Source organism: Mesocricetus auratus, unplaced genomic scaffold (assembly GCF_017639785.1).
Source record: "Mesocricetus auratus isolate SY011 unplaced genomic scaffold, BCM_Maur_2.0 Super-Scaffold_100037, whole genome shotgun sequence".
NCBI classification, from domain to species: domain Eukaryota; kingdom Metazoa; phylum Chordata; class Mammalia; order Rodentia; family Cricetidae; genus Mesocricetus; species Mesocricetus auratus.
Window position 1 is genome coordinate 1,304,277 of NW_024429215.1, and position 23,029 is coordinate 1,327,305.

Sequence of the window (23,029 nt, forward strand, 5' to 3'; positions counted from 1 at the left end):
CACCTGATATTTGACAAAGAAGCTAAAATTATACAATGGAAAAAAGAAAGCATCTTCAAAAAATGTGCTGGCATTACTGGATGCAGATAGATCCATTTCTATCACCATGCAGAAAACTGAAGTCCCAATGGATCAAAGAACTCAACATAAATCCAGACACAGAACCTCTTAGAATAGAAAGTAGGTGGTACCCTTGAACGAATTGGTACAGGAGACTGCTTTCTGAACATAACACCAGTAGCTCAGACACTCAGATGGACAATTAATAAATGGGAGCTCCTGAATCTAAGAAGCTTCTGTAAGGGCAAAGGGCACAGTAAACAAGACAAAAAGGCAGCCCACAGAATGGGAAAAGATATTCACCAACCCCACATCTGAAGGGCTGATCTCCAAAATATACAAAGAACTCAAGAAACTAGTTACCAAAACACCAAAGGATCCAATTTAAAAGTGGGGTAGAGAACTAAATAGAAAATTCTCAATAGAGGAATGTAAAATGGCTGAAAGACACTTAAGAAAGTGCTTAACATCCTTAGCCATCAGGGAAATGCAAATCAAAACAACTCTGAGATATCATCTTACTCCTGTTAGAAAGGCTAAAATAAAAAACACCAATGATATTTTATTCTGGAGAGGATGTGGAAAATGGGAAATACTCCTCCACTGCTGGTGGGGGTGCCAACTGGTACAGCCACTTTGGAAATCAGTATAGACATTCCTCAGGAAAATAGGAATCAGTCTATCACAAAATCCAGCAAAACATGTACATTCATACAACAAGGACACCTGTTCAACTATGCTCATAGCAGTATTAATTGTAATAGCCAGAACCTGGAAGCAACCTAGCTGCCCCTCAACAGAAGAATGTATGGAGAAAATGTGTTACATTTAGACAATGGAGTAATACTTAACAGAAAAAAATGGAATTTTGAAATTTGCAGGCAAATGGATGAAACTAGAAGAAACCATCCTGAGTGAGGTAACCCAGTCCCAAAAAGACAAACATGGTATGTACTCGCTCATATATGAATTTTAGACATAGAGCAAAGGATTACCAGCCTACAATCCACCAGAGAAGCTAGGAAACAAGGAAGACTGTGAGAGAGACATACATGGTGCCCCAGAAAAGTGGAAAGGGACAAGATCTCCTGAGATAATTGGGAGCACAGGGTAGGGGAGAGGAGGACATGAGAGAGGAGGAAGATTGAGTCAGGGGAAGAATAGAGGAGAGCAAGAAAAGAGCTACCATGATATAGGAAGCCATTATATGTTTAAAGAGAAATCTGACACTAGAGAAATGTCCAGAGATCTACAAAGTTGATCCCAACTAACAATCTAAGCAATAGTCAAGGGGCTAGCTTAAATGCCATTCTCTGATAATGAGATTGATGACTACTTTATATGCCATCTTTGAGCCTTCATCCAGGAGTTGATGGAAGCAGAAACAGACACCCCACCTAAACACTGAGATAGGCTCTGGAATCCAGTTGCAGACAGGGAGGAATGATGAGCAAATGTGTCAAGACAAGGCTGTAGAAACCCACAGAAACAAGGGGGGTCTCATTGTCCCCAGACTGGTAGCTAGGAAACCAGCATAGGACTGCTCCAGACCCCTGAACATGGATGTCAGTTTGGAGGTCTGGGCAATCTATGGGGCCACTAGTAGTGGATCAGTATTTATCCCTAGTACATGAATGGACTTTGGGAGCCCACTCCACATAGAGGGATACTCTCTCAGCCTAGATACATGGGGGAGGGTCTAGTCCCTGCTCCAAATGATATGACCGACTTTGAAGATTCCCCATGTAAGGCCTCATCCTCCTTGAGGAGCAGAAAGGAGAAGGAATAGGGGGTCAGTGGGGGGCAGGGGAGGAGGGGAGGGAATGGGAACTGGGATTTGATGTGTAAAACAAACTTGTTTCTAGTTTAAGTTTAAAAAAGGAAAAAAGAACATGGAAAAAAGATTTTTTTAATTAGATAAAAATTAATTAAAATGTAAAAATAAATAAAAGCATAGTACTTGTAAAAAATATAAGACAAAACAAAAAACTTTCCACTGAGGTTGGAAAGGCAACCAAACAGAAGGAAAAGAGCCCCAGTGTAGTGTCATCTAGCCTTGCGAGCGTATTTGTGTTAGTGTCCACACCCCTTTGGTCATGGCTTCTTGTACAGATAGAACTGGAAGGCAAATCATTGGGTGGGCTCTATCTCTCTTGGGTGGAAGATCAGGTTGTCTGGATGCCACTACACCCCAGGATCAGGCACAAGAATCAGATACCCACTCATTAACACATTCAAAAGTCCCATAGGAAATACTAAGCTAGAAGCTATAAGAAATATATGGAAGACTTGGTTCAGACCAATGTGAACTCAGTTCTTTTTTTGTTGGTTTTTTTTTGTTTTTGTTTTTGTTTTTGGGTTTTTTTTTTTACTTTTGAAATAAGATTTATTCAATGATGGCTGGATTTGAGGGTGGATTCCAATCCATAGTTGCCTGGCACATGTCAATTATAAAGGTCAAGTATAATGTTGAACTTAAAGCCACAGGAGGGGGTAAAATGTTCAGTTCCAAAAGGACAGCTTTACTAGAGTTTAGCATATTAAATTAGTAGTAATGAAACAATACATTGAGGATGTAAAGTAACACCTAATAGTTCCTTCCAACATATACATAAATAGCATCAGAGAAGCCTTTAACGTCACCTAGCTGTGTTATAGCCTCACAGGTAATGAGCCAACTAAAACTGAATCTTCATTCTACATCCCATCCTTATCTCTACATAAATCCTATGCTTCATTTAAAGATAGAGTAAGTGTCCACATTTCCTAAGCCTCGTTCAAGGAAATCACGTCGTCAACATTGGTTGTTATCTCTTCATCTTGAACATAAAACCCCATCGGATTCAATATTGGCATTCGTCATCTGTCATAATACCCTTCACATAAATTCTCAATGTTTTCTGTTGAGGTGTGGCAATAGTAGATTTGATGTGGACCTGTTTTTTCCGGGTTACACTAGACATGTGGTTACCATTTGGGCTGGGTCTAGAAGATGGGGGAGTAGAGACATTTCTTGGCCTGAGTCTCTAACAATAGAAATGTAGGAGAGAAAGTGAGACGATGAGGAGACTAGCTGTTGACTGCAGGGCACTGCCACCTGCTATGGTGGTGGCATTAGTTGTATTTGGGAAAGTAGAGATACTCTGGTTACTTGAAAACGGTGCAACAGATGTTTGGTTGCAACAAATCTGCTTGGGTATGAGCAGTGCCATCATAAGCAGCAACCCCAGCCCCAGTCTGACCACTATCGCTCTGCCCATGTCTGCTCCGTCGGCGTGCAGCGCGACTCGCTGGATGCTCGCTGTATGGAGATCTGTTTGCACGGATGCAGTTCTTGCTGCTGCAATCTTTGTGAGTTCATATGAACCTTGCTCAGTTGACTCAAAGGGCTTTGAACTTTTGGTATCCACCACCCTCTCTGGCTCTTACTCTCTTTCCGCCACCTTTTTCTATGGGGCTCCCTGAGCTCTAAAGGGATGGATTTGGTGGAGACAGCCATTTAGAACTGTGTGTTCCAAATGTGTGTCCAACCTCTCTCTCTCTCTCTCTCTCTCTCTCTATATATATATATATATATATATATATATATATATATCCCTTCTTCCCTGCAAAACGTCTGTTTGTGGGTCTAAACAAAAATTTCTCAGTAATGGAAACTCAAAATCACTTGATCTTCAATATTCTTAGCCATCAGGGAAATTCAGATCAAAACATAATAACTACAAACCAGAAACAACATTGATGTCACTCAAAAGAAGAATGAATAAAGTGAATGTGGCACATTTACACAAGTATTCCTCGATGCTTTAAAAACAAATGGCATCCTGAAATTTGCAGGCAAATAAAAGATGGAACTAGAAAAATCTATCTTGACAAATATGGTATGTACTCACTCACATGTTGATATTGGGAGTTAAGTCAATGATAACCAAAGTGTGATCTGTAGAACTACAAAGGGTAGGTGTAGAGTAAGGGATTAGAGAAAACAAACAGATTTAGGAAAGGGAAATAGAGTAGACAATTGTGGATGTATGGGACATTGGGATGGGGGGGACCAAGTGGGAAGGGGAGGGAATGGAGTATATCATTCCCTATATAGGGAAATACAGGGAATGACAGCAAAATATTTAAGAGAAGTATGGAAGCCTAATATAATGGAAATTCATGAAATGCATACATACAAAAAAGTGGTTTATGTGAAATCACCAAATAATTGAAAAGACAGAGGCCCAACTGGTCATCTGTTGTTGCCAACTGAAATTCCAGTACCTAGACTGAGTTTCATGTATTTGAGTGGTTGAAATTCATGGGAATTGCAAAGCCACCCAGGCTATTACCAAAGCAGTGAATTGATTTCCACAAAATGACAACATCCCATTCCTGATGGGGATGTTCTTATATATATTTCTCTTATTGGAAAGATAGGCGGGGCTAAGGGATGAGGACAATGCTGGGGAGAAAGGCACAGTAGAGATGTCATGCTGCCTAAGAAGTAACATTCTGAATTGTGGGTAAGCCACAGCCCTGTGGCAATACATAGATCGACAGATATGGGTTAATGATTTAGTGGGAGCTAGCCAATAAGAAGCCCAAGTCATTGGCCAACAGTTTCATAATTGATACAGCATCTGTGTGTTTATTTGGGGCTGAAGGGCAGCAGGAACAGGTGAGAAAGAAACCTCCAGTGGCACAACACCTACACATATCATTGAACACAGAGAAGTTGAGAAAGTGCCCACATACAGCCTTCATGTTCTGGCATCTTTGGTACAGGCCTTCCTTCATGCTACCAAAAAAAGAAATGTAGACAACCAAGCCAGCTACAAAACCCTTTATCTAGAATGATGTACTGCCTACAAAATACACTAAGGGCAACGGTGTACAAAGCCTGTGAGCATAATCAAACAATAGCTGATTTGAGTTAAGGTCCACTACATGAGTTAAAACACATACCTTGCGCTGGACATTGGTAGTGCATGCCTTTAATCCCAGCACTCGGGAGGCAGAAGAAGGCGGATCTCTGTGGTTGGAGACCTGCCTGGTCTACAGAGCTAGTTCCAGGACAGCCTCCAAAAGAACACACAGAAACCCTGTCTCGAAAAAAAACCCATACCTGCACTGTTTTCAGTCACCAGGAACCAGTAAAGAACATAGCCTAGGGATCTTGGGTACAACCAAATGATGCTCATCAACAAAAAGAAAAAAAGTGATAAAAATTACTCCTAAGGGTATTCTGCTATACACATGGATCAGTGATGTGTTCAGTCATTCTTAGAGAAGCTTCCCTCTCCAGCAAATAGGAACAAACACTGAGACCCACAAACAGACATTGCATAGAGAGAGAGAAGTTGGAACACTCAGCCCTTAAATGGGATGTCACCATCAAATTCCTCCCCCTCAGAGGTCAGTGAAACCCATGGGAAGAGGAAGCAGAAAGAATTTCAGAGTTATAGGGGGTGAAAGACACCAAGTAAATGGGCCTTCTAAATCAGCATGATCAAAGGATTGTGTGTGTGTGTGTGTTTCCAATTTACTCTTTTATCGAATTCCTGAGTGTGCAAATAAGTGGGTCTCCAATTCTCCTGCCCCCTTTTATTGGCTCTTTTTCTTCTGTTGGATTTTCCTGACTAACTTTTATGTAATAGTATTTGTTTTATCTTATTATAATTTATTTTGTCATATTTCAATATAATCTCTTAGAACCTGTCCTTTTCTAATGAGAGACAGAAAGGGAGTGAGGTTATATTATGTGAGAAAAAGAATCTGTTTTCAATATAAGCAAGGAATTGTAATTGTATTGCAATCTCAAATATTACATATATATGCATATATTTTTAAATAGGCATTGCAAGACATTTTAGAATGCCCTGAAAGCACACATATATATCTTTTAATGTATAAAAATGTTCAGAAAGGGTATATGTCTACAGAAAAATATAAAAACTATTAAAACTTAAATTGTCAAAGATATTCTTATGACACATGAATTTTTAATGAAGTACTTAAGAACTGCATATGCAATTGATGGGATCCATTTTGAAATATCAAGTTAAACACATTTTTCCTATAAATTTGAAATGAAAAAAATACTATCATGGATACCTGAATAAAATGCCATCTAGTTTCATTTTACAAAGATATGAGTCACCATACATAAGTTGGACCATACTAAAACTATTGCTTTGGAACATAATGATAGGACACAGCTTGTATCCTTTTGAAGTCATGACCATCATGATGAACATACTTATTCATGAAGAAAAATACAACAAAACAAGTGATGCAAGAAGACAATTGGTGTGTGGAAAAAATGACAAAAAGCAAAAGGAGAGAGTGGGAAGGAAGAGTGGGAGGAAGGGGAGAATGATACCTCTTTAAAAGTGTATGTGAATTCACACACCTAAATAATCCATTTAATTAAAAGCACAACAGAAGGGTCTTAACTCTGCAGTATATATGACTTCATGAGTCTCATCCTGTGTGGAAAATATACCAAAAACATGTTAATGTTAATCTTTTGTAGGAAAATTATTCCTTCCATAGGCATAGTTTGATTTTATCGCTGACTTCATAAGAAGTTAAGTCGTTGACACACCACTGTAGTCTTTATGCATGATTAATAAGGCAACCTCTCAAAACTCAATTAACTGTAAGCATTCCTCTTGCAGTCACATGCTCCATGCTACACAATCAAGAAAGCAATGCAGACTGATGCACATGGGTGACTTAGCTGGTGACATTAGAGACTAGTGACAAAGACGAGCCAGGGGAAGCTTTAGCAAGCTACAAAGCAGAAGACAACTATTTTGGATTTTTGCTATGTAAATCATGACTTGAACCTGTCAAGATGCACTTAATACCCTGTGACTGTTCACATCTAAATTCTGGAAAGTTTTCTCTCCTAAACTTTCCAGAATCTAATGAATTAGCAAATACACAGTAATGTCACAATGACCTTCCAACCACTTGTTTCTTATCATAATTTTTTATTCACTGATTACGAGCATGGCTTTGATTATGTGTTTCTGTGTTTCCATACTCTGTTCACAATTAAACATGAATGCTACTGTTTCACATTCAATTGCATGGAACATGCTACTGTAGAAATGCATCCCTAGGTTACAGCATACCTTACTTCTTTAAAAAAAGAAACACTCGTGATTATTTATTGTTAACTGGACCAAGGAATACAGCCAGACTTGAATGACACTAACCCTTTATTTGTCATATTTAGGACAGTCTAATGAATAGCCTAAAATGTAAACCATCAATGAAATGTATCTTAAGACTACATTTGTGGAGGCCTCCTCACTGACACCCACTTTCAGGAGGTCTGGATCAGTCCCATGCTGGCCTCTTAGCCATCGGTCTGGGGTCCATGAGCTCCCCCTTGTTCAGGTCAGCTGTCTCTGTAAGTTTTACCAACTCCGTCTTGACCACTTTGCTCATCACTCCTCCCTCTCTGCAACTGGTTTCCAGGAGTTCAGTTCAGTGTTTAGCAGTGGGTGTCTGCCTCTGCTTCTTGGGAATCTTTGGGGTCTCAGATACTAGATCAGTATTTATCCCTGGCATCCGAATAGACTTTGGGAGCCCATTCAACCTGGAGGGATGCTGTTTCAGCCTGGACACATGGGGGAAGGTATAGGTCCTGCCCCAGATGGTGTTACAGACTTAAAAAACTTTTCAATAAAAATAATGAAAGAAAAAAAAGGCTACCTTTGTGGCAATGAGGAAAGGCATGTTAGAAATGCATGAAGCAAGCAGATAAAATGAAAAACTGCCTGAGAACCAAAGATTATCAGGTAAACTTTTAGATGCAAACTCTGTCATGGGTGAAGCATTTTTTGCAGCAGAGAAGAACTCCCACATTCTAATTCTGGTGCTTGGGATTCAATATCCACCACATGGAAAACAAACAATTCTGGTGCTTGGGACTCAGTATCTGCCACATGGAAAGCAAACAGCATTTGTCTGTCTAGTATCACACCAGACATTCAGAAGTCACTTCTTTTAATGCCATTACCTTGTCTTTCAGAAGCACAATTCCTATTCAAATGCCCTGAAGTGCTGGTCAACCTTTGACTAAATCACACTTCCTCTGAGGACATAAAACGTAAAACATATATAGCACTATACAGATGACAAAGTAAGACTATGAGATTACAATTGTCACATGTGGAAGCAATGATTAATTAAAAAAACTCACTTCCCCTCTGAGAGAGGAAAAGAAATTAATAGGAATGTAGAATTAGATAAGTATATCAGAATTAAAGTGGGATTGTCATGAGGAAAAATATAATGTGTGTGGGAGTTAGAAACCACATATACCACAGGAAATAGGAATTTTGAACTCTTAAGAATTAATAAAATAATGGCACTTACTGTCCATGTAAAAATTTGGTTGAGTGGCATGAGGAATTTTGTTGACTGTGTAAAACATACGAAGAGGGGAAAGTACATCAATCATCACATCTCCTTCATGATGAAATTCCTTAGTGATTCTGAGATAGCCCTCTGAGCTGTTCTAGGCCTACAAAAGATTAGGAGTCTGCAAAAGCCAGGGAATAAAAATCCAGAACATTGTACTAATAATGTGTCTACACAGCCATTTGTCTACTGGATGCATATTTCAGTGTCCAGAAGATTTATACTCAGCTAATATGTTTGTGGGCAAGTTTGCTTCCAACTTTGTTGATAAGTGAGGCTGTCACAATTATCAACCCAAGATCTTTCACTTCCTTTGGGAATTCTGAAACTCTCTCTGTCCTTACGCTCTGCATCTGTGGCTCTGTGTTCATCTGAAAAATGAGCTGTAAGATATGGTTGCAGATCTTAGTGTCTAGCCACAGGCTCTATGATTTCAGCCAAGATATTAGACAGCAAAGAACTTGGGGATGAACTGCTCTTGGGCTGATTTGACCTCAGGTATGAAGAAAGAAACTTTTCACATGTAAACAGAACAGGTTAATGCCAACAGGTTACATCAGAGCATTCCTTCTATTAGAAGAGCCAGAAAATGTTCATGCTTGACCTAAACAGTCAAAACTTGATGGATCATCTGGTTCTCCAAGACCCAAGACAACCTATGGGACTCTTCCGTGACTATTGATAGTTAGAAAGATGTGTTGCCAATGCTTCATCTCACGGTTAGATTTTTCTCTCTAGTCATAAGATCCCCTCAACTGATTGGTTCTGGTACACCCAGACCATCAAGGACAGTTTTCTTTACTTTAAGTCAAGTTGATGGCAATGATAAAAATGAAAGAATGTAAAGCTCTCAAGTAATAATGACTCATTTATTATATTCTATAACACTGACACATACAGCTAGCCATCCCCACCTTTCCTTGTCAGTTTCACTCATGTATACATCTCTATAAATCATATTTAATATTATAAAAAGAGAACAGCCATTCATACTTCCACCTCCATACACCAAATGAATCCATTAACATTTGCCCAGAAGTAGATACAGAGTCCTATTGACAGTCACTATTGCCTTTCATATCCTTAAAAACAAATCATGCAAAATTACCTATTATTTATACCCTTCTTCTTACTACATTTATGTTAGTAAGGAGATAAAATGAGAAAAAAATTGACACACATAAATATACCTGTAAGATATCAGGGAGAAATATTCCTATTACTAGTGAATGTATGTGATCACATGTGCTGGTTTATAATTATTGTCTTCTTTTTCAAACTTATCCAGTCATAATTTTTGGTCAGGGTAGATGAGGAAAACCTGAATTGCTGGAAAGCTGAGCCACCAGTCTATCTGCCTGACTCTGGACATATAATGAAGTGCACAGTCATCTTGAGACACCCTAAGAGGTCTCCTACATTGCACGCGTAGTCTTCTTTCTCCGCCATATATGACCTTCTCAATGTAATCAGAATGAATTGCCCACAACCAGCTCAGTTGCTCTCTTCTCTGCCTGCAGATTGGGCACAAGAGGAGTCCAGAGTGGTAAATTCTAGCTGGGCATGGTGGATTACTCCTGTATTCCCTTTTATTAGGGTAGCTCATGCAGGAAGACAGCTTGATCACAGGAGTTCAAGGCCAGCACAGGAACCACAGAGAGACCATGTCAAAAGAGATCAAGTGGGGGAAATGATTTGAGAATGCAAGTTACGCTGCTTATAAAAACAAAATTAGGAAAAATGGCAATGTAGGAAGGATAAATGAGAGAAAATACTTCTTTGGTGGAATGGTTATATTTGTGAGTGGAAGCATTTCTTACTTTATAACAAAGACATCAAATCAACAGAAAATGAATTCATGGGGATGGGAAAGGAGCATTTTACTAGTGGGAACCTAGGTCTAGTGGTAAGCTATGTCACTCCCATTTCTTCCCTCTTCATTCCTGGAACTATGAATCCTACATATAGGAAGGACAGTGCCACAGATTGGATGCTGATATATAGTATATACAATCTTTCAGGACATTGCTCCAGTCCATAAATATACTGACATCTATGTGGTATAATAACTGATTCTCCAAAAGGCCAAGCCACCATTCTCCTGACTCATGGGTGGTGGAAAATATGGTAAAACCAATGGATTTCCAGTGTGGGTCCATCAGCACAGTCCATTTGCTCTCAGTGAGCTGCCTAACAAGAAGCAACACTGTGTGGGTAACTGCATGATCTTGAAGGAATTATGGGTAATTCACAAGGCAGTGGATTTCATAGCAAGTCCATTTGTCTATAAAGCAAAATAACACCCAGTATAAAGATCTCAGCCACTAGCAACAAGGTCCCAGGCCTTCCATGATGGAACTAGTCCAGTGTGATCAGTATTAATGAGTTAATTCTTTGATTATATCTCCCAAAGTGTGCTCTGAGATTGCAACTTCACTGGTCAAAGGTAATTATTTGGGAGCTGAAGAGATACCTCCGTGTTTAAGACCCCTTGATGCTTTTCCAGAGGATATGGGTTCTGTTCCCAACACTCACATGGCCGTTCTCACCTACATATAGCATAGGTCTCAGATGATCTGACTCCATCATCTGACCTCCACAAGCACCAAGTATTCATACGCTGCATATATACACATAACAAATAAAATAAAGCATAGTAACAGTGTGGTGAAGCAGAAATTTGAGAAGGATAGTTAGTGTTAGAGTCTGGGGGAGGAGTAGAGGTGGATGTAACTGGAAGTTTGTTGTTGGATCAAAGGCTATCTTTCTTCTCTGCCTCAATCTATTCTCATAAACTTTATCTACCCAGGCACATGCTAAGTCAGGTGTATTGATTTACCGGAATCATGATTTGTAGTGGAAAAGAGGAGGTAGCACTTTCTACCTGAGAAGCTGCTCTTTCAGAAGAAGAAAATATTGACATTGAACTTGCAGCTGCTTCCTGCTTCAAGACAACATCAGTTCCCACGGGATTTTGCACAAGATGCACGGATCAGCAAACTAAGTCTAGGTTGGTAAACTGGATTTCTCCCCTTGCCCTCCTTCCAGTGGCTACTGCACCAGCCCCCTGTGTAGAACCCCGCAAGCTCTGGGGTGTGAATTGTGTTTATAAGGAATATAATTCATTCTTACTGAGCCAGGAATGTCAGTAAAGCTGAGTGAACGGGCATACTTCGGAACTCTACACCAGACTTCATATTTGTGGTTTTTGTTTTTGTTGTTGATACGTCTCGTTGAACTGAAGCTGACATGAAACTCTCCAGACAGCTGAGGTTTGAACTCCTGATTCTGCTGCCTTTATCTCCTGATTGTCGGGATTACGGGCTGCTTTTATGCAATGGTGGGAACTGATCACAGAATGCCATGAATGCTGAGGGAGAGCAGCACCTCCAGCTCCCTGCACCGGTTTTTATGAATCAGATGCCCCGATGCTTCTGTATCCTCATCCATGGTTGAAAATAATAATAATAATAATAATAATAATAATAATAATGAGAAAAGAAAACGGAAAGAGGGCTTCTCGGTGATTGAGTTTTGCAGTATCTGTTCTAAATCAGCCTCCCAGAAACCATCATTCAGATGGAATGTGGAGCTACAGGACAGAGGAGAACTTGGGGTGTGGGGAAAGTAAAGTAGCTGGCCAAGATGATGAATCCCCAGGCAGTCTTTCTTTAATACAAACTCACGGTATTCCTGGGAGGGGTGGATGAAAGGAGAAGCCATCCCCAGATTGCTTCTCCAATCAGAGCTGAAAGGCACGTTTTGAAATGAAAGGAGGCTCCAGGCTTTACCTTAGTTCCTTGTCCAGCAGCACTTAGGAATCAGCAGGGGGCACTCAAGCAGTTCTAAGGTCACAGAGCAGAACACCAAGACTGACGTGTTTCCTTGCTGTGAGTCTTAAAAGCCACAAGATGGCGCACAGTATCCAGAAAGTTGCTTTGCATCTGCGTGTGGAACCCAACTGAAAGACCTTAGTCACCCTTGTCAGGAAATTTTGTAGTGCCTTGTCTTTCACTTCTCTATTAGAAGATTCAAGCTTGAAGAACTTCTGCTTCTGCATGAATGGGTTCCCTTTATTAAAGTACCCTGAATCCAGACGAGATGAAGGAAAAGGGACTCCAGTTTAATTTGTCTTTCTTTTTTAAAACACTTATACTTGCCGGGCGGTGGTGGCGCACATCTTTAATCCCAGCACTCGGGAGGCAGAGGCAGGCGGATCGCTGTGAGTTCGAGGCCAGGCTGGACCAACAGCCTCCAAATCAATACAGAGAAACCCTGTCTCGAAAAAAAAAAAAAAAAAAAACACTTATGCTTAGCTATTCCACTTGTGGTCATGTAACCAAAGGGCTCCATAGACTCACATAGATATCTGCTCATCCATACTTATTGAACCTCTATTCGTAATAACAAGTAAATGAGTACATCCTATATGTATGTAACAACAAGTAATGAAGGAAAAGAAGCCATGAATTTGAAAAAGTGCGAGGAGTGATGGGAGAGTCCTGTGTATACGGATAAAGCTATATGGAAGAGTTTGGAGAGAGGAAAGGAAGGGAGAAATAATTATATTTCAGATAAAACAATGTGGGGAAGGGACGTATGGGGAAATAGAAGGGGTGGTGGGTGAGATTGACCAATGAATTTAGTAAGTAGAAGAAAGTGTATGGGCAATGATTAAAACAAAATTTCCATAATTTTCTTTTTCATTGACCTTTCATCATTATCAAGAAATCAATTTAAACCCCTTTGAGATTGTTTGAGTTCTTTACTACAGCAGTTCAGCTACCCTGACATACATTATTTCTCATGAGTTAATGACCTCTCAGACTCTGTTGGTAAATTCCTTCCCAGCGGAAACATAAGCATTTTCCACCTCTTCTCTTAAATTCCCAACATCTCTTCAGGTCTACACTTCTCAAAAGGTCCCAGGGTATCACTTGGTCAAAGAGAACTTTGGAAAACCAATGAGTGTATTGAGTTTCCCCACAGATCACAGGGGATGGGTTCCTCGAAGGAGTAGAGTCACTCTTTCCCCAGCCAGCCTCACCTAAAAAGCCTCACCCTGCAGGGCACTACGTATGCAGAGTGCATTTTCTAGTCTTCCCCAGCCTCTGTATATTCTAGCACCTTCTCCAGGCCGCACGAAGAGTTGCCAGGTGTTGGGGAATGGCTAGATACTCAAATGAATATTATATTCCCTACTCTGCCCCTCTATGCAAGGTGCAAACTGCCAACAAATTGAACTGGGATTATCTTATGCAAAGGGGAGCAAATAAATCCTCTTGCTTGCCCAGGAGGATGGTCAGTAGTGGCAATCTTCTAAATGATATCTAGGTAAACCAAAGACCTGGAGACATGTTTGAATAAATTTCCAATACCTCTTCCTTTCTTCCTTTATTATCATTTCATTTGTTTTGGAATTTAAGTTTTTTGTGTATGTGTACACTGTTTTCTATATTTCCCTTCAAACCCACCACACTCTCTTTCTCACCTATCCTCACTCCTGCTACCCTCCTTTGTCTCCCTAGACAGGGTTACTTAAACACACACACACACACACACACACACACACATACACACACACACACACAATTTGTATGTTTCTGTATAAAATCTAAGAACCAAAACTGAGAGATGACATATAATTCCTACCTTCCTGTGCCTGATTTGAATCATTTAATGTGCTAGTGTGCCTTTCTCGAGTTGCATCTCATTCCCTGCAAACCACACAATTTTGTTTTGGGGACTGGTCTTGAACTATTCTTTCCTGCCTCAGTCTCCCAAATGTTGATATTACAGGCATGCGCCACAAAGCCCAGAAAAATTTTACCTGTTAATGACAAAATAATTTTAAGGATTTATTTTCTTTTTAATTGTGTGTGTGTGTGTTTAACGGTATGTGCATATGAGTATAAATGCTTGCAGAACCCAGTGTCATTGAAATCCCTAGAGATGTCATTACTAGTAGTTCTAAGTTAAGTGGAATGGGCACTTGGAAATAAAACCAGATCTTCTGCTAGAGCAGAAATTTCTCTTAACAACTGAGCCATCTCTCCAAGCCCTGAAATAGTATAATTTTGATTTTAATATCTACTATTCTATCTAATCCTTACAAATATGCATTACTACTTTTTCTCTTGTAATGTTTTTCCTTCCATCTTAGTCTTACTCCAGGCTGCAATCTTAGTTGAAAAATCCCTAAAAGGACAGCAATATTAGCTTTGACTTTTATTTCTTTTTTCCAATTCAGGGGACACAGAAGTGTCTTTCCAGAATAATAATGTTCTAGATCACAATATAAGGTAAGATAATAATGAAATGGAACTGGTGTGGGAGGGAAAAAAGCATCGCCCAGTCCTCTCTTCACATTGCCTTTATCTCAATGTCTGCAGGATTGGTGCCTGTATCACTAGTCTGGGCAGTGTCCTCACTCAGGGCTCTCTCCAGACTGGAAGGCAGGGAATGGATCAGTCTTTTTCTAAAGTCCTGTCCCACAAAAACATAGAGCATTGGGTTGAGGCAACTGTTGAAGAAGGCCAATGAACTTGTTGGATGAACCAACATGTCAAGAATTTTATAACCACCATCAAGTGTCTCTTTGAGCCAGACTGTGCCTAAAAGAGCAACCAGTTGAAAGGGAAACCAACAGATAAAGAAGGAAGCCACAACTGCAGTGAGTACACGAAAGGGGCGGCTCGAATTGACAAGGGATCTTCTGTGGACCTTGGCAGCAATGAGTCCATAGCAGATGGCAACGATGGACATGGGCGTGCTGAAGCCAATGACAAACCTGATGATTCCCCTAACTGTTAGCATAGTGACTGCTGCGTTCAACCGCTCTTCTTGAGTGTCACCCCAGGACACAAAGCTGAATGTACAGTACACATGCCCTCCTGGAACTCTAACTGTAGTTAAGAAGAGGAAAATGGGCAATGTGAGGATGAGAGCAAGAATCCAGGGTCCAATTATCACCTTCCTAGCCAGGCTCACAGTGCGGTGATTCTGAGCCCAGACTGGATGCAGGACACAAATACAGCGGTCCAAAGCAATGAGAGCGATGAGGAAGACACTTCCAAATAGGTTTATGTCCACCACAATGTGAACTAATTTACACATGAACCAGCCAAAAGGCCATTTTTCTTTCATGGCCATTGAGGTGATGAGGAATGGTAGAGTAGCCGTGAAAGAGAAGTCAGCCAAAGCCAAGTTCAGATAACAGATAGTTGTGACAGTGTGTGTCATCCTGAATCCAGCTACCCAGATCACAAGCCCATTGCCCAGCACCCCGAGGAAAAAAGTGATGGAGATGACCACCATTGAGAGGATCCACAAAACTCTGGAGGTGGTAGAATCATAGAGCACCACTTCTGATCCATTCAGAGGCACGGAGTAGTTGGCTTCCATTTTCTGCACCTGAAAATTTCAATAACAGCCATTTCTTAGATGTGGCTCCATCTTACATTACACAAATTCAGAATCCACACCACCTGGCCCCACAGGAGATCCATTGTAACAGTAATACTGTAAAACTAGCATTCTACTGGATGTCTTTCTGAGATAGCATAGTTCTCCACATCCTCCACATTCCTAAAGCTATTTATGCTTTTCAGACTGATTATGGAAAGAATAATTAGCTCCCATCTTCCAACAGTGATATTGAACTGAGGGTGAACAGGCAGGAAAACATGGGTGATGGAGTTTAACACTTGGAGCAAAGCAGTAGATGCAGTAGACAATTCCTTAGTGAAGGCTTTTCCTCAGTTCTCCTGTTCCCAAAAGAAATAACTCAGCTGAGAGATGCCAAAAGTATAACGAAGTCAAGGCCTGTATACTCCATAGGGAGAGAGAAAAAGATATAGACATAAAGACAGACAGGCAGAGACAGGCAGACAGACAGATGAGAGATATTAGGGTGGGCTGAAGCAAAGAATGAGTAGCAGCAGTTTATTGGTTCTGCAGTGTGGAAGGAAGATCGTGAGTAGTGGGTAACATCTTTACCTTCAAAACAGTGCCTTCCATTACTTATGGTTGTAATGAAGTTCCTCACTCTTTGGTATACAAAGAATATTATGACTGCATATTTTAGTGTTAGGTGGACAGCGGGTGAGACTTAATGAATTTTGGTGGAGTTTGTGTACTTCTTCAAGACTATGCACTGTGCGCTTATTATGGAATTTAGATTGATCTATATAAGGTTCATTATTTCTATTTTTTGTAAGATGAGAATTGCATTAAGAGAAAATATGACTTAAAGTCTACACAAATAGTGATAACAGATTTTAATCTAGCTGGGTCTGACCTCTGAGTTCTTCCAAATGTGACAGAAATTGCTAAATGTGGGCTTCTCTCTGCTGAGCAAACCACAGTTTTGTTCATGGAAGTTATCTGTCTATCTACTTTCGAGTCTAAATCCTGATCCGTCTAGAGAGTATCTTGAATCTTCACTGCTTCATAAGGAGTTGATAGACAGTTCCAGGACACAGTTCCAGATGATAACACAATGGGAGTAAGTCTTCAGCGAGCCTTTGTAATTGCTTTTCTAGTTTCTTAAGAACAAGACTTAACTTTGCTGTGTTACCTGACTTATGGTCAGATCATGTCTGCAGCCAGTTCAGCCAAGAAGCAACTGTGAGCAGCCCCACCCAGGTTCAGGAAGCTCGGAATATTTTCTTAAGCTATGGTGTGTGGGCTACAAAATCTGCATACAGGTTATCTATTTATAGGCCTGAGGATATTGAATCAGTAATAGAGTGCTTGTCTATAACCAACTGTGAGGGGATGAGAACATTGCTTAATGGTAGAGCATCTACCTACCTAGAATCCTGCAGGGAGACTCTCAGGCTGCAGCTCAGTGGTAGAGCACTTTTGTAGTATGCAAGAAAATTAAGTTCAATCCCTAGAAATATAATAAAATAAAAATGTAGAAAGAAATATCTCAATTAATTATGAATCCTGCCTTAAAATGAATTCACATAAAATCTAGGGTAATTTTGCACAACCATAAAAGTTTTAGACTTACTGATCTATCTTTAAAAAGAAACAGTAATACTGAGCACTGCTTCGGTTGATTGGTTGGTTATTTGGATACATGGTTGGCTGAGATAGGGTCTTGCTATGTAGCCAAACTGACCTCATACTCCTAACCCTTCTGCTTCAACTGCTAGAGTGCTGAAATTACAGATGTGTACTCCAACAGCTTTATGCAGAAATTTCCTTCAAACTCAAACATTCCCTTCAGGAGGCAGAAAGGAGCTTCCTGGGTTTCAGAAAGTAAAAATATTCCACATGTCTTGGAGAGTTCTCTCCAAGGTTATAAAAACGGTAAATATCAGGTGGGAAAGAAGACTCTGAACAGCATTGCTACCTAGAAGAGATTCCCTGACTTGCCAAGTTGTCTGTAAGCCATGCAGATTGCTCCATGGATACAGTTCTCATGGGTCTTTACCCTTGTTGTGGTCAGCTTTTGGGTGATGGAACTGCATCTGTTTTATATCTGCTCCTGTAACTCCTTACCCATACTCCTGTTAGTAAACCCAATAAAAATTGTTGATTCACCAAGTTGCACTCTGATGTAATCATTACTTTGGTCTGCCATGGGTTCTCTGGGATGAGTAGACATGAGCGTCTTGTTTCCTCAGGAAACTTACACAACACATACCCAGAAGTTTCTCTCCTTTTATTCTCATAATACTGAGAGACAGTTACATTCCTCTTTTATCAGACAAAAGCCATACTCAACGGATTTTGGTAGGGTTTTTGCTTTGTCTTTGTTTTTGTTAACGGCAACAAGCATTAGAACCCTAATGTAACTAATCCTAGATCTCCCAAATTTGCCTCACTGATGTGCTTAGTTTGACACGACCTGCCCACAATGGCTGACTATCCTCACATTTGATGTGATAGGGATTTCCCATTTCCCTCCTTGGTTTCCTATTACACTTCCTTATTTTCTTTTTGTTGCCCGTCACTTTCACCAAGGTCCTATGCAGGACATTGTGTAATAGGATTTGGGATTTCTCAACCCTGGCACAGTTGACATCTGCCACTACTTAATTGTGGTAGGGTGTGGTGGAGTCCTGTACATCACAGGATGTGTAGCAGCTCCTTGACCTCATCTACTAGATTCCAGGAGTAACCCTCATGCAGTTATGACAACCAAAAGTGTCTATATATGCAAAACATCCTCTGGCAGACAAAACCACCTGCAAGGGAAAGCCATTGATAGAGTATAATAAATATTCCTGGGTTCTACAAATTTTCGTTCTTTTTTTATTTTCTTTCTTTTTTTATTTTGTGTGTGTTATCCACATTGGTGTACCTGTGTATATCCATGTGCCTGTTTTTGTACATGTGGATACCACAGACCAGTGTCTGTTGTCTCTGTCAATGTATCTATCCTTCACCTTATTTTCTGAGACATGGTCTCTTATTGAACCTCAGGCTTACTGATTGGATGGCTTGCTGATTAGTTAACTCCAGATTTCCTGCTGTCTTTAACTCCCTAAAACTGTGGTTATTAGTGGGGTTTGTAGTGCCTGTTTGATTGTTTATGGTTTTTTCTGTAGGTACTTGGGATCCAAGCTCAGATCCTCTTACTGTTGTAAGCACTTTACCCACCAAGCCATATCCTCAGTCATGACTAATCTGTTTCCTGATCATATCTCTAATGCTATCAGTATCATTTCTTTGAACCTTAGCTTCATCATCTGCTGATCAGGAATGGTGTTATGGTGGAGAATGTTTTTTCAGGTAAGACTATAATGAGAATAAACACGGAGGCTTTCCTGGTTGGACCAAGTGAGTCTTTAATAAATGTTAACCCTGTCTTCACCATGTTCTGTACAGTGTTTTGGGGCTCATTTGTGGGCTATACATTGGAGAAGTTAGCATACAGAGAAGAACATGTTTTTGTGGCTAAGGAAGTGCCTCAACTAGGAAAGTACCTGACAAACAAGTGCTTATTTCTGGGATTGATCTCCAACACTGCACAAAACTGAGTATGGTTGTATATATCTTTAATCCCAGCAACATAGAGGTATAAGCATGAGGATCAAGAGTTCAAGGTTATCCTTGACTATATATTGAGTTCAAGAGTTACATAGAAAAAACATGGTTGTGTCGATAACAACTAGTTCAATGAACATTGTCCTCACTTAAACAAGTTCATTAAGAATTTACAACTCATCCTAGCTCTTGCAGATTACAGAAGTTAGTAATGTAAAGCATTATGCATATTCTGAGATTTTGTGAGTATTGAATAATATAATTTATAATAAGAATAGCCACTGAAAAATTAAATGAGATAAAATTTAGAACATTCGTTGTTTACGCTCCTAGGTAGAAAGAAGCAGCCCATCATTGGAGCCCAACCCAGCTCTTAAGCCTGTCCCATCCTATATGTTCCTCACTGTATTCAGGTTTTTCCCACCTTTCCAAGTATCCTACAAGCCATACCATATGCCCTCCATAATCTTTAAATCCTTGCTTTAAAAAAGTTAACACAGCAAGGAAGGACTAGTGGAAAGACAAAGGTGTTAAAGGGTGGTTCCATCACACTGTTTTTGCAAAGTGGAGGAACTGTGGGCCACAGAAGAAAATGTACTGGTTAGGATGATCCTTGTGTCGTGAAACCCTAACATATGCCAATCATTTCATTATAACATCTGTATCTTAGAACACACGTCACCATTCTGTAATAGATGAAACCGTGGCTCTAAACAGGAAGGGGCTTGCAGAAACAGCACTTTTTTGCCAATTCTCTCTACTTTTTATCATGCTCATTTCTTGTCTGCAAAGTGAGTACTCGGGGCTGGCCTGATGGCTCACTGTAAAGTATTTGCCATGCAGTGAGAACATGAGTTCAGATCTACAGCATCCACATAAAAACCAGGTATGGTGGCATACATCTATGCCTCCTGCTGTGGGAGAGGGTGGAGACAGGAAGATCTGTGGAGCCCCCTGGTCAGACTATCTAGATCATTAGTAAGTTACAACCTCAAGGAGAGACTTTGCCTCATAATAATAAAAAAGATAGAGATTACCTGAGTTAGATGTCTAATGTTGACCACCAGCTTCTACACACATGAGCTTACGCACGTACATGAACACATACAAACAGAAGCTCACACACAGACACACATTAAACTGATTATTCTGTCCCTTTGATTGCTCCTCAAACTGTATCATTTCTTCTGCTATTCCCAGGGTATGTTCTTTTTTTAAAAAAAATTATACCAATTAATTGGGGAATTTTTACTGTATCATCAGCCATCTCTCCAAGCTATTACAGGTACGCATTCCTAAGGGGGAAAGGTTGTCATTCATTTCAAATGGTCTCTCTACACACATTTTCTCTAGATCTGTCCCTCTCTATCCCAGATATTAGACTCCCGAGTTTTTCCTTCTCTGTTCTTCCAAACCAAGACAAAACACCAGGATACACTTTCCAGCAGATCATTCTCATTGGCATATTAACACTGCTATGTCACTTCCCTTCAAGAATAAACCATTCCCAGTTAATCCTTGCCTTTCACACCAATAATTGCAACTATCTTTGGAGGATGAGATAAGAATTGCCTAGTCAAGGCCTGCCTCAGCTACAGGACAAGTTCTAGTTCAGTAATTTACTAGTATCATGGCTCACAATAAAGAGAAAAAGGAAGAGAGCCAGATAGATTGCCTAGAAATTAAGAGCATTGCCTGTTCTTCCAGTAGATCTTAGTTCAGTTTCCAACAGTGTTTCATAGGCTTATAACCATCTGAAACTTCAACTCCAGGGGGTCCAATGGTCTCTTCTGGCCTTCTCATGCACCAAGAAAGCACATGGCACACAGACACACATTTGCAAAAAATACCCATATACATTTTTAAAAGTTGAAAAAGAAAATACATTACTAGTGATGTAGCTCAATGGTAGAGCATCGCCTAGAATGCCCCAGTAGTGAGAGATTTGTCAGTGTTACTCAGTGATAGAGCACCTGTATAGGATCCCCAGTGAGGTGTATGGTTCATCAGCACAGCATCTGGGTACATGTGAGAGACTTTATATTCAGTTGAGAATGGAGGAGAGAAGGAGAAAGAAAAAGCTCTGATTCAACCTTAGAACCTATAATTATTCTTTACACTCCCTTACCTCACTGCTTATCATCAACCCACTGCATACTGACTTGGGTCCTTAGTGCACCAAATTGCCCTGCTCAAGGATATGGACTCCAGATAGTCAAACCCAAAGAACCGTTCTCAGTTCTTATCCTGATCTCTCCCATGGCACAGTACCAATGAAACCCCTTTTTCCTTCCTAAGTAACATTTTTCTTGTGCTTTAAGATGACAAAAGATATACACAGCACATTCATGGTTGCCTTTATAGCTCAATGGCTAGATGTATCACAGCCTAAGGATGAGATTGCCTCCAATGAACTTTTTAAAAGTGGGTTTGGCTTAGGTCTGCATGCTTGCAAGGCACCCACTTGCAGAGTGGGCCATTTCCCTATATCTCCAACTGTATTCTATCCTCAGAATATTCTAAGTCAAGAACTCAGAAGTCATCTATTGAAAGTAAATGTGATATTGCACATCTCCACATGGGATTTTAGAAAGTGTCCATCATATAACAGGTATTCAAAAATTAAGTTTTCAGTTGTTGGAGTGCAACTTACCACCAGCAATGATCCTCTTCCTATGACTGACTCCTGGGTTCCTGTGGTGCAAGTGAAGTACTTGCCTCTCATCAGAGACTTAAGAAAACACACAGAGGAACAAGAAACCTGAAACCAATGCGGTGGCAGAAATCCGATGTTTCCTAAGATTCCGAGAAGCTATGCAAATGTGATGCTATTGGAGTAATTTTCTATTATCCTATTTTATATGTGTGGTGGTATATGTCTGTGCACCCACCACACACAAGTCTGGTTTCCTGAGAGGCCAAAGAAAGCATTGGATTTCTTGGAACTGGAGTGAAAGGCAGTTGTTGGTCACTACATTCATGCTGGGAGTAGAACTTGGGACCTCCTGAAGAGCAGCCAGGGCTCTAACTGCTAAGCCTTCTCTTTACTGAAGTGGAGTTCTTAGAAACACAGAAGTTTAAATGTTCTCCCACCACTGATCTGTGGAGCACATGAGGTCAGTCCTGTCAATCTCAGGATTCAGGCATCTGTGGACACTCAGAGTTCTGGTCCTCTGGATCCGCTGATCTGAAGTCAGACAGTTGTGAACAGTCCCAACATTGGCTATGGTAACCAAAGTCAGGTCCTCTACAAGAGGTGTACTTGTTCTTAACCACTGAGACATCCCTCCAGGTCCCTCATTCTTTAAAATAAAGGATGGGGGGTGGGGTGGGGAGGTTGATGGGACTCAGAGCACTGAATGCTTTTAAGGAGGACCCAAGTTGGGTTTCTGTCACCCACATAGCCACTCACACCACTTGTCACTCTAGTTCCATGGCATTCAGCGTCCTCTTCTGTCCTCTGCAGGCACCAGACACAAACATGACACGCAGTCATACACTCGTCCATTTAAAAATAAATAAAATAAATAAATAAATA

At 40.4% G+C, this 23,029-nt stretch overlaps 3 protein-coding genes across 4 annotated transcripts in view; all 3 read right to left on the reverse strand.

Annotated features, from left to right (window-relative positions):
- Window positions 1-9,936, reverse strand: part of LOC121135297 (vomeronasal type-2 receptor 116-like) — a 168,860-nt gene extending 158,924 nt beyond the window's left edge. The window contains exons 1-2 of the mRNA XM_040733820.1: window positions 9,907-9,936; window positions 8,439-8,584 (exon numbers count right to left, since the gene is read on the reverse strand). Of these exons, the coding sequence (XP_040589754.1) occupies window positions 8,439-8,584; window positions 9,907-9,936 (176 nt within the window). The remainder of the gene's footprint in view (window positions 1-8,438; window positions 8,585-9,906) is intronic.
- LOC101824759 (signal transducer CD24) lies at window positions 3,087-3,320 on the reverse strand. Its single transcript, XM_005086648.4, has one exon. It carries the CDS (start codon window positions 3,318-3,320, stop codon window positions 3,087-3,089), a length of 234 nt encoding a protein of 77 aa, XP_005086705.1.
- Window positions 9,937-14,702: 4,766 nt separating the features above from the next.
- Window positions 14,703-22,220, reverse strand: Fpr2 (formyl peptide receptor 2). Of its 2 annotated transcripts, XM_021223355.2 has the most exons (3): window positions 22,145-22,220; window positions 17,302-17,383; window positions 14,703-15,900 (listed from the first exon to the last, which is right to left on the reverse strand). In XM_021223355.2, the coding sequence occupies exon 3, from the start codon at window positions 15,889-15,891 to the stop codon at window positions 14,851-14,853; it is 1,041 nt and encodes a 346-aa protein (XP_021079014.2). In that variant the 5' UTR covers window positions 15,892-15,900; window positions 17,302-17,383; window positions 22,145-22,220; the 3' UTR covers window positions 14,703-14,850. The 2 variants fall into 2 exon arrangements, with proteins under 2 accessions (XP_021079014.2, XP_005086704.3); XM_005086647.4 differs by lacking the exon at window positions 17,302-17,383 and having other exon boundaries at window positions 22,145-22,214.
- Window positions 22,221-23,029: the final 809 nt, after the last annotated feature.

Excerpts from the sequence above, each read along its gene's own strand:
- Fpr2 (XM_021223355.2), bottom strand. The coding sequence starts at position 15,891 with ATGGAAGCCAACTACTCCGTGCCTCTGAATGGATCAGAAGTGGTGCTC.
- LOC101824759 (XM_005086648.4), bottom strand. The coding sequence starts at position 3,320 with ATGGGCAGAGCGATAGTGGTCAGACTGGGGCTGGGGTTGCTGCTTATG.